Source organism: Carlito syrichta, unplaced genomic scaffold (assembly GCF_000164805.1).
Source record: "Carlito syrichta isolate Samal-C Ts95f unplaced genomic scaffold, Tarsius_syrichta-2.0.1 Scaffold306742, whole genome shotgun sequence".
Taxonomy (NCBI): Eukaryota; Metazoa; Chordata; class Mammalia; order Primates; family Tarsiidae; genus Carlito; species Carlito syrichta.
In genome coordinates, this window is record NW_007250838.1 from 272,277 (window position 1) to 284,438 (window position 12,162).

The following is a 12,162-nucleotide window of genomic DNA, read 5'->3' on the forward strand; positions in this document are numbered from 1 at the left end:
TGAGAAGCAGAGAGTGAATGTTGAAGGTAAAAAGGTCGCTGATGCCAAGCTGTAGCAAGGGACGAGAGCCAGGAGGAGGGTGACACAGGAAAAGGAGACGAAAAAAGTGATGAATGCTTTTGCCTAACAGTGCAATTATGGCATATACTCAAGCCTGCAAGTGCTAACAGCCAATTCTTACAATAGTCTTTTAGTTGTAAACTTTTCCAAAATCAAAATAGAAATAGCCAGGTGTTATGGCTTTCCGCCTGTAATCCCAGCACTTTGAGAGGCCAAGGAGAGAAGATCTCTTGAGCCCAGGAGTTCAAGACCAGCCTGGGCAACATAGCGAGACCTCCTCTCTACAAAAATCAAAAAATTAACCAGGTGTGGAGGCATGTACCTGTAGTCCCTGCTGCTTGGGAAGGCAGAAGGATCACCTGAGCTCAGGAGGTCAAGGCTGTGGTGAGCTATGATTGTGCCACTGCACTCCAGCCTGGACAACAAAGTAAGACCCCAACTCAAAAAAAAAAAATAACGATGTATAGATGAGAAATATATGGGGAGGGAGGAAGCATGGGCCAACCCAGTAGTTGAAATGAGCCACAGGTAGAGCGGTAAAGAAGTGTTGTGTCATACCACTGTTCTTTCTACTTTTTTAGACCACAGTCTGCTTGCAGTGAGTAACTGGGTTTCTGTGTGATTTATATAAAAAAAGAAACACTTGATAGAAAGATTACATGGGTTAAATGAGCTATTCTGTTTCTACAATGCATTCTAAAGAGAAAAGTACTTAGCAATTTCAAAACTGTTTTCAAATAGACCTGGGACCAGTGTGAAAAGAAAATCAAGGAGTTGAAAAACAGGCTGCAAGTTTTGAAGGCACAGAGTAAAGACCCTCTTCCAGAACTTCACGAGGACCTTCAGAACAAAAAGGAGCTGATGAAGGTATCGAAATCAGAGCTCGTGGGCGAGAAAGTCACTTCGCTATTTCTTGAGCGTTTGAAGTGCTTGTTTGCCTATTTCTGAGTTGCAGTTTGGTGTTGAATTGGAAAGTATTTTCTCTATCTTCTAACATAGCACCCTGGTGCCTTAAGGAGTTACAGCCAATGCTTTCTATGATCTTTGATTGATGATAAGACTTTTGTAGAAATTCACTTCTTAGGGTCTTGGGTGTTCCCTCCTTCAGGCCATCTTTTCACCTGTTCCACCTCTGGAATCTAAGAGGTGGTCTCTGAGATGATTGTAAAAGCTGTTCCCTTGTCAAATGACCTTGTCTTTGAAATGAGAGTCTGGCCGGGCTCGGTGTCTTAGCCTGTAATCCTGTGCCTTGGGAGGCCGAGGTGAGTGGATTGCCTGAGCCTACGGGTTCGAGACCCGCCTGGACAACTTGGCGAGACCTTATCTCTACAATAAATCAAAAATCAGCCAGGCGTGGTATCGCGTGCCTGTAATTCCAGCTACTTGGAAGGCTGAGGAGGAAGGATCGCCGGAGCCCAGCAGGTCGAGGCTGTGATGGCCGGGAGCAGCCACTACGCTCCAGTCTGGGCGACAGAGTGAGACTCCAACTCAAAAAATAAAAAAAAATAAAAATAAAAATTCTTTTTTTAAAGCCAGTAGGTTGAGCTTTTTGCTCAAGTAAAGCGGTTTTATAAAGCCTCCCAACCTATATTCTGCCACAATAGCAAAGATTTCTAGATATTTTAGGCGTTTGCAGAAGACAAAGCAAACTTATGAGTAGGAATTTAGGTCAGTAGAATTTCTAGCCAGAAAATCCATGCTGCTTTTTCTGTCTGCAGGTTTGATGTCTAAAAGACATTGAGAGCCTATTAGAATGGTCTTTTACATGTTTCTTTTTTCTTCCTTCAGTGTCTTCAGGGGACAAATTGAAAAAATTAGGAAGAAATGGGTAGTCTCATACTTCAAGCTGTGCCAGAAATTAGTGCCTTTCTTCCTATTTCTTCTTTGTGATGATAATTTCTAACCGGGTGCAGTGGTGCTTGTCTGTAATTCCCGCTAGTCAGGAAGCTGAGGCAAGAGGATCCCCTGAGCCCAGGGGTTCTAGGCTGTGAACTATGATTGCGACACTGCACTCCTGCCCAGGGAACATAGTGAGACCCAGGATCAAATTAAAAAAAAAAAAATTCCTGTTGTGCACAAAGTCATAACAAATAATATGACAGACTGCCATGAAACCATCACCCAGCTGAAGGAATAAAACATTACAGACCAGTGCAAGTGCCCTATATGATCTCCAGTGTACTTCCTCTCCCTCGTGGGAGTCCCAGCCCTAAAATCAGTGTTCATCATTCTTATGCATTTCTTTGTGGTTTTAAGAACATGTACTTAGCTCTTAATGAAATATGGTTTTAAACTGTACATAAACAGGACCATACTAGATAGCATATATAATGCAGCATGGTTCCCTCGCTATGGTCATCAGTGTTGACATCAGCTTATCCCTTCTCACTGTTGCATGGTGTGCATCATGGGACTATAAAGCAATTGATGAGTCCCTTCCCCAGTCACCTGGTACTGTCAGATAATTTCTTTTTAACTCTTGCTAGCCTTTCAGCATTTGCTAGGATTTATGTGTACTGCCCCATCCGGTTTGCCCTTCTGTAAATGGCCTACTTAATGTCTTTTACTGATCTGACTGTTGGGCTGACTTTTTCTTATTGATTTAAAGGTGCTTCTTATTCATTCTTTTTTTTTTTTTTGAGTTGGAGTCTCACTCTGTCACCCAGACTAGAGTGCAGTGGCCGCTCCCGGCCACCGCCGCCTCAACCTGCTGGGCTCCAGCGATCCTTCCGCCTCAGCCTTCCGAGTAGCTGGAACTACAGGCGTGTGCTACCACGCCCAGCTAATCTTTGATTTTATTATAGAGATGAGGTCTCATCAAGTTGCCCGGGCAAGTCTCGAACCCGCGGGCTCAGGCAATCCACTCACCTCAGCCTCCCAAAGTGCTGGAATTACAGGCTGAGCCACCGAGCCAAGCCGGCTTGCTTATTTCTTCTAAATATCGCTCCTCTGTTGAGTATATACATTGCAAATGCCTTCTCCCATCTGAGAGCTTGTTTTTCTACTTTTTCTTGGTGTTGCTGACCGAACAGAAGATATCTTGTTATGTTAATGTGGGTGAATTTGTCAGTATTTTCCTAAATGATCTGTGCTTTCTGTTTCATTTAGAAAATATCGATACAAAAATCTTAAAATGCACTCTCACATTTCCTTCGGAAAGTTTTCAGGTTTTGCTTCTTACAATTACATCTTTAGTCATTGAGGAATTAATTTTTGCAAATGTTTTAAGGCAAAAGATCCCCCTTTTATTTTATTCATGTGGATAACCACTTATCCTGACACCTGTGGATGAATATCCTAATGTCCAATATCAAGCTTCCACATACACAGGCGTTATCTCTCGGTTCTTTTTTACTCTCTTCCACTGGTCTGGTCTGATCCATCTCAGCTTTAATATCAAGATGTCTTGATTACCCTGCTTTATTATGACAAATCTTCATTTCAGGTGCATTTTGTACCCACACTTTGTTCTTCCACACTGGTTTGTATTTGATCTTCAACTTTTAGAAGCAGTTTGTTAAACCATGAAAAGTCCTGATAAGAGTTTGAATGGAATCGCATTGAACTTATAGATTGAGAGGTAAAAATGTTTAGTACTCCTGTTTATGAATATGGTGCATTTTTCCCTTTGATCATATTTTGTGGTTTTCAATCATGTTTTATAACTTTCCTTATACATCTTAGATTTATTTCTTGGTGTGCATCTTTGAAGCTATTGAAAATACTGCCTTTTTCCAATTATATTTTCTAACTGATTATTGCTGGTGCCTAGAAATACAATTGGTTTTTGTATATTTATCTTATATTCAATCATCTTGCTCAACTCTTTTGTTAATTCCAGTCGTTAGTTTATGCATTCTTTTAGGTGTCTATTCTTTTAGGTGTCATCATCTGTCAATAATAAGATGTCTTTTTTTCTTGTTTCTTTTAATATACTTTTTTCCCTTTTTCTTTCTACACTGGCCAGAACATTATTAAGGAGAAGCATTGGTAACTGGCTCTTTCGTGTCACTCCTGATTTTAAAGAAAATGAGTCTAACATTTCACCATTAAGCATGATATTTGCTGGTGATGTGTTAGTCAGTGCCTTTATTAGGTTAACAAGTTTCGTCAATTCCTGATTTTCAAAGTTTCTACCATCTCCACATTGTTAAGTTTAGAGCAAGACTTTGGTAACAAATGAGAGAATTTGGAATCATGCTCTCAGTTGCTACATAGAGCTTCTTTCCATGAGGCCTAGAAACCTGTGTGGAATGTGAAATATAAACCCTTGAGGAGTCATAATTTTTCTCAAGTATCACGCTTCTCAGTTTCCAGTGGGATCCTTTCAGCTCCATAGCCTCAGTGTCCTATTTATCAGTGGAAAGAATCAGAAAGAGGCAAAGAGCATTGAGTTCATTCAACCCATGACCATATTCCAAAAAGATCTTAATTAATCTGAAGTCTGTCTGGGACAGTGTGTATCATTCCTGACACACTTGGAGGAGATGCTAGCCACTTGACCAGTCTGAGCCTTACTTTCCTCCTCATAAGATTACATTTCTGTTATAATCATGTTGATGGGTGGAATAATTGCATGCATGTGCGTGCTGCTGTCTCTCGCTCTACATATGTTCATAATTTCTTTACACATCTTTTTATATATATTCTAACTTAACTGTGATTAAAATTGCTACAGTGAACATTTATGGTCATGAAACTTATGGAAGGATTGATTCCTTGGTACGTTTTTTATTTTTAAATAATTGTTGAATAAGTAATGTAGTCACATGGTTCAAGATTCAGAAGATGCAAAAGGTATACATGGTAAATTTTTCTCTTATCAGTTTTTCTCCACTGAAGCAATCAGTGTTACCAGTTTGTTGTATTTTCTTCCAAAGTTACACCGTGCAAGTACAGGCCAATATTTACTTCTATACCCTTTTATTTGGAGATCCTTCTTTTTCCTAAGTGAACATATAGAGAAATGGGACTTGATGATTCCACTGGGAACTCAATTCACAGGCCAAAGTTTAAATGCCACCCTGCTGTTATAGAGAATCCAGTCCAGGCCTGAACAGCGCCCCACTTTCTGCAGTCAAACAGCTTGAGGTTACATGTTACGTGTTATATGAACAACTGGAAACTTACAGGCATTTTTGAGGTATAGACAATTTATCTGGTTAAATGAAGATGGTGACTTGTGCTCTCTGGCTGACCATTTGGTTGCTGAGCCATGATCGTGCCACAGCCTGGGTGACAGAGTGAGACTCCGACTCAAAAGAAAATAAATAAATAAATAAAAAAGAATTCTCTGGGAGGTTGAGGTGAGAGGACTAAAATTTGGAATGTTTAGTCAAGCTTGGTTTTATTTATTTTATTTAATTATTTATTTATTTATTTATTTATTTATTTTGAGTTGGAGTCTCACTCTGTCGCCCAGACTGGAGTGCAGTGGCCACTCCCGGCCACCACAGCCTCGACCTGCTGGGCTCCAGCGATCCTTCCGCCTCAGCCTTCCAAGTAGCCGGAATTACAGGCATGCGCTACCATGCCCAGCTGATTTTTTTGATTTATTGTAAAGATGAGGTCTCGCCAAGTTGCCCAGGCGGGTCTCGAATCTGCGGGCTCAGGCAATCCACTCACCTCAGCCTCCCAAAGCGTGGGATTAAAGGCTGAGCCACTGAGCCTGGCCAAGCTGGGTTTTAGACGTGTTTGTACAAATCGTGATCTTCAGCTACAGTAGACCTTGCTCTGTACATTGTTTGGCTTCTTGCTTTTTTCACCTAATATGTCTGAACATTTTAAGGCTCTTGACACAAATGGCTTTCCTTTCCATCATACATTTTGGTATGTGAGGACTTTCTATTAACCAGTCCCTGGAGCTGGACCCTGTATCGGTGAGCAATAGCGTCACAGTCCCTGCCAGTGTGGAGCTGACAGTCCACCCTGCCTAAGAGACATGTGAATAGTGCCCGTAGGAATTAACTAAATATTTTGTGGAAACATCAGGATGAAGGAGTAGGTTGCGTTCCAGGCTAGTAATTTTAAAATGCAAATTGAAAGAATAACTAGGAGTCATTCTATCCATCAAACTTTCCCCCCAAATATATAAAACTCAACAGCAAAAAGTATGTGGAGAAATGGATACAGCCAGTCCTTTGAGAACACAACTTGGCAATATTTATTAAGAATCATAAAAATGAGTGGCTGGATGCAGTGGCTCACACCTGTAATCCCAGCACTCTGGGAGGCCGAGGCAGGAGGATCGCTTGAGACAAGAATTCGGGACCAGCCTGGGCAACATAGCGAGACCCTATTGCTACCAAAAAATTTATTTAATGTTTTTAACAAAAAAATCCAAAAAATGTTCATATTCGAATATTCTACTCCTTTTGTTTGTTGGTACTGTAAGTATCCAGTCTGAATGGATTGAAACTGAGCTGTACATAATATAAGCATGGCCACCTATTGTGCAGGCCGCAAATCTGCATCTCTAATCAGGACCTGGAACAGGCCGAGCCTCCTGGCACCTGACTGGGAAACGATGTTTGCGCTCAGTGGCTTTCCAGCTCTCTAGTTTCTTTTCTTTTCTTTTCTTTTTTTTGATTTGGAGTCTCAACTGTGTCACCCAGGTTGGAGTGCAGTGGCACACTCATGGCCACCGCAGCCTTGACCTGCCAGGCTCAGATGATCCTTCTGCCTCAGCCTCCCAAGTAACTGGAACTACAGGTGCACACTACATACCTGGCTTATTTTTTTTTAATTTATTGTAGAGATGAGGTCTCACCAAGTTGCCCAAGCTGGTCTCAAACCCCTGAGCTCAAGCAGTCCTCTCACCTCAACCTCCCAAAGTACTGGAATTACAGGTGTGAGCCACTGTGCCCGGCTCTAGTTTCAGTTAGTGAGTGGTGTGCCTCATTTATGAGTTGCCCCAAACGTGATATAGCTGCCCATGGTGTTTTGCTGTGGAATCTGCTTTCATCCACTTTCCTGGAATCAATCATGAGACTAAAACTAGGTCACAAAGTACATAATGATTTCTCTTCTAAGAAAGGTGTTATTTCTTAATCTCTATGCAACCTTTAAAAAGAGGGCCCACTGTAGTGGCTCATGCTGTTAATCTCAGCACTTTGGAAGGCTGAGGCAGGAGGATTACTTGAGCCCAGATGTTGAAGACCAACCTAGGCAACATAGTGAGACCTTGTCTCTACAAAAAATAAAAATAAAAAAAATAAGGTGGACATGGTGGCCCACACCTGTAGTCCCAGCTACTTGGAAGGCTGAGGTGGAAGGGTTATCTAAACCCAGGAGGTTGAGACTGCAGTGAGCCATGATTGTGCCACAGCCTGGGTGACAGAGTGAGACCTCGACTCAAAAGAAAATGAACAAATAAAAAGAATTCTCTAGGTCATTTGATTAAACATGAATTCTTGTTGGTAAATTATGAAATCATGCCCGCGTAGCTTTCAGAACTCTAAAATCAATCAAACTGAATACATCGTGAGGGTTGCCACCTTTCAGACCTATTCCTGATAGAAATGGCATAGTATCTTGTCTTCTTTCAGATTTCAGCTGACAGATAGGAGCAGAGACCTTCGAAATGTGCCAAGGCATAAAGACATGCCAGCATAGTAAAGCCTGGAGGACTCTGGAGGGTCTGGGCTGTTTTCTTTTAGCTCTTCTGTTAGGAAAGTAATTTTCTTGCTTAAATCCTAGAATTTAGAAAAACTTAAATTGACGAATACTTCATTCTAATAGATGTTTCTATAGGCAGAGAAATTTATCTGCTAACTTATCTCTGCCAATGATTAGAAAACTATTTTTCTTCTTCCATTCTACTTACTCATTCTTTTCAAAAGTTACCTAAAATAAATCCCTTTTCATCAGATGATGTTGCCACTTTATGATTGTCCCAGTAGCAGCAATGCATTTCTTAGGCATTTTTAAGAATGGAAAATCAACATTTATACAATTTATCTATAACATAGTTTCTGAATTATATAATTTATCTGTGACATTGTTTCTAAATTATACCATTTTTCTGTAATATAGTTTAATTTATACCATTTACCTGTAACTATATACAGTTTATCTGTAGCATAGCTTCTGGATTAAAAATTTGTGTGTGTGTGTGTGTGTGTGTGTGTGTGTGTGTGTGTGTGTGTATAAAAGAGTTATAAGACCCAATGTTCTTTCCGCTAAACAAAGGTGTATAACTTTAAGATATGATTAACTATATAAAAATCTGAACTCCCTGAGGAAGTGAAAATAAAGGTAGAAAAGAGATTCCCTTTGAGAAAAAGGTGGTGGAGAACCCGCCAACCACAACGGTAGGCGCCGACCCAGGGCTGTTTCTCATTCTGATGGTCCCTCCCCCTTCCTGGCCTCCCCTCCCCCAGAGTCTAATCAAAGGATTACCCTACAGGTTTGGAAACAGCAGCAGTTTGAGTTGAAGGTTTTCCTCCCTTCTTGTGTTTAAATGCAGGAACTGGAGAAGTCTTTGGCGAACTGGACTCAGAACTTGAAAGAAGTCCAAACTATGAAGACAGACTTCACCGGGCACATCCTGGCGGAAGACGTGATGGTTTTGAAGGAGCAAATTGAGCATTTGCACAGACAATGGGAGGACCTCTGCCTACGAGTAAGTCAGTGAACTGCAGGGCACGGCTGCTGGGGAGTGGAGTGAACTGTCTCTGAAGGCCAGACAAAGTAAAAAGGAGCGTCATTTCACCCAACCGGAGGCCCTTTGCGGTGGGACCCTTGGCCTGGCTGCTGTTCCTTTGGAAGGCAGCAGCATGGTTTAACAGATGTGACCCTTTTGTTTCTCCAGGGCTAAATGCTATAACTTCGCACGCTTTTAATGAGCTTTTTTAAAAGTCACCTATAAGTGGGGACATAAATTGCAGTTCTGATCAGATGTGGCTTGCATAGGTGACAAGTACTAATCAGTTTATCAGAACCAGGACTCAGTGAAGAGATCTGTTACTACAGGGTAACTTCTGGGCCTAACAGCAAGGGTTTAACTTAGAGCCCAGCAGCAGTGGACCATTTTATAGGAGCGCTCTGCATTCACATGCAATCTGATGTTTATTTCAGGTAGCTGGGTTCTAAAACTCTCCGAAAGACACAATCAACTGCTCCACTTAGTGTCTAAGGTGATTGCTTCTATCAAGAGTAGGATTGTGGTTAGATTATTATACAGTGTGTGTTTGTGACAGGATCAGGATCAGGATGGAATTAAAGGATTCAAATAGTCTTAAAGATCTTTTGTTCTAAGAACATATAATTCTAAGGAAAATAAATTCCTTAATCTCATTTTTGTGAATTAAAATGATATGTATTTTAAAAGTTGAAATTCATGACACTTTCCTTCTTTATTTTAGTATTTAATATTCACGATGGACCCTAATTTTAAATGCCCCTTTAGAATTTTATTCATACTTTATGCAAAAGAAAGTATTTAGAATATATGAAGAGTATCCTAAAAGTTCAGGTAGAGAAAGACTGGGGCCCAGATGTTCCTAATTGTTGCTTTTATGAAATCGATTAGAATGATGCTGTACAAATTACCTGGATACCCCGAGAAATGGATGCCCCGAGGAATGGAAACACAAACTTGTTTTCCTAGGGATAGTTTTTCAGCCTTTTTAACACATTTGACTGGGTAGGATGTGTAAACATTCGGTATTTTCACCTCTGAAAAGAGCAGAGAGCTTTCAGTGCATAGCAGGAATGTCCTGGGGAGTTCAACCTTGGCTTCCCTGTTTTTAAGAGGAATATTAAATCTTTACCAAAAGAGCTCTTGGCTAACCCCCTTTAACCCAAAGATTCTAAACGTTTTAAAACCTGGTTTAGTAAAGCTGATTTGCATTATTTACATTTATATGTATTTACATAATAAATTGGAAGCCTTTAAGGAGGAGGACCCTTTGCTGATGTCTGCCTGGGGTTGTTCATGCATACCGGAGCATTGGGTATTTTGGGGGGGTTTGGTGACATTTTCACGGTTTCCATCCAAAAGCCACAGTGCATAATGGTAGGGCAGATTGAATGAGTGATGTGCATTGTTTCTGGTTTTGTTTTATTCTGCTTTATTTTGAAGTCTGATACTTGGACATTTCAGTTTCCTGGTCCATTTGCATTGCAAATGTTTGGTTTACACTGCATCTGGATTATAGTTTTTAAATTAAATGGGCAGGACATTGACCTTCTGTAGGTGTGGAGTCTTGATCGGTTGTTAAAAGGGAAAGGTTTTGGGTCCTGAAGTTAAAATTAGCATGCAGTAAACAGTGAACAAATGGCTTATTGAAAGAACAAGGAACAAAAGAAATGTGGGTATTTGGGTAGTGCTTAATATATTCATCTCACCTTTCCTGTCTCTAATTTTTAACATAAATGGATAAGAGTAGATTTGCATTGGTTAAAACTCAATCTTTTCAGTCAGGTACACTTCAGGTACAGTCTTTATTTGGTTACTATTTATGGCAATTATCAAAGGTGTAAAGAACACCTAGGTTTTCAAGAGGCCAAGCCAGAGAGATTTAGGTCTATCGAGCTAGTGATTAAAGTGAATGAAGCTCAGAGTCCTTTTGGTGTTGGGGAGAGGCAAGCACTGTACTTCCTGGCTGCCCTCAGCTGCCAAATGCATTTTCGTTCACAGGTGGCTATACGTAAACAAGAGATTGAAGATAGACTCAATTCATGGGTCGTGTTCAATGAAAAGAATAAAGAGTTGTGCGCGTGGCTGGTGCAGATGGAAAACAAAGTTCTGCAGAGCGCAGATATTAGCATTGAAGAAATGATTGAAAAGTTACAGAAGGTAAGGGAGGGGTACCCACGTGGATGCAGTCATGACTACCGTGGATTTTTCTGCCTTTCTGACTCCCAGGCTCCAAAGAGGTAGAATGTTAAAGGTGTGTTCCCAGTAGCATTTTAGACATAGGGACTTTCTCACGCTTTTTGATCCTTGTTAGAGAAAAGTTGGAAGAGAGATGGGAAGTGTGAGACCATTCCAGTACTGTTTATTTGTGTTCTGTAGAGATGGAGGTGGGGGAAGCGGGAGAGGTTATCTCACTATGTTGCCGAGGCTGGTCTCCAACTCCTGGATGCTTCTCAAAGTGCTGGGATTACAGGCATGAGCCTGTTATTGATAAGGAGTGCCCATTGCCGAAGGGGTGAGGCCAACAGCCACGAGGCTTATAATTTTGAAATGGTCACTGATCCTCACTGGGAAGGGTAATAAGAACAAGTTCGCTGCAATCACCCGAAACATTCAGTCAAACCTCAGGGAAACTGTCGCTGACAGGAAGCTAGTTGAATTATGCTCTGCTGTCCTCAGCTCCCAGTAGGCTCAATTAGAAGAAATTCATGAGGGGAGGCAAGAGGGGCTGATGAATTAAGAAAATAACTACAGGCCGGGTTTGGTGGCTCAGCCTGTAATCCCAGCACTTTGGGAGGCCGAGGCGAGAGGATTGACTGAGCCGGTGAGTTCGAGACTCACTCGGGCAACTTGACAAGACCTCATCTCTACAATAAATCAAAAACGAGCCGGGCGTGATACCACATGCCTGTAGTTCCGGCTACTTGGAAGGCTGAGGTGGAAGGATCACCGGAGCCCAGCAAGTCCAGGCTGCAGAGGCCGGGAGCGTGTCACTGCACTCCAGCCTGAGCGACAGAGTGAGATTTCAACTCAAAAAAAGAGAAAGTAACTACTGCCTTACGCATTTCAGTGTTACCTAGTGACAATGCTTGACTTTTTAGCTGCTTGTGGAAGAATCAGTTGCATTCAAGGGTATGAGAATCTTTTCAAAAGTTGTCGGAGGGAAGTGTGTGCTCATGACAGGAGAAGGGAATTTGGGATCATAATCCAGCTTTGTGTTTTGGTGCCTCTGCCAGGACTGCATGGAAGAAATAAACTTGTTTAGTGAAAACAAGTCGCAGCTAAAACAGATGGGTGACCAGTTGATCAAGGCCAGCAGCAAGACAAGGGCAGCTGAGATTGATGACAAGCTCAACAAGATCAATGACCGTTGGCAGCATCTTTTCGATGTCATTGGATCAAGGTAAGAAACAGCTAAAGTCACTCTCACCCTCTAGGTGCAGCGGTCACATCACAGACAT

The 12,162-nt window shown here is 41.5% G+C and overlaps 1 protein-coding gene across 1 annotated transcript in view; it reads left to right on the forward strand.

Annotated features, from left to right (window-relative positions):
* SYNE2 (spectrin repeat containing nuclear envelope protein 2) overlaps window positions 1–12,162 on the forward strand; it is a 317,000-nt gene that overhangs the window by 263,118 nt on the left and 41,720 nt on the right. The window contains exons 94-97 of the mRNA XM_008063321.2: window positions 802–927; window positions 8,528–8,683; window positions 10,703–10,861; window positions 11,938–12,104. Of these exons, the coding sequence (XP_008061512.1) occupies window positions 802–927; window positions 8,528–8,683; window positions 10,703–10,861; window positions 11,938–12,104 (608 nt within the window). The remainder of the gene's footprint in view (window positions 1–801; window positions 928–8,527; window positions 8,684–10,702; window positions 10,862–11,937; window positions 12,105–12,162) is intronic.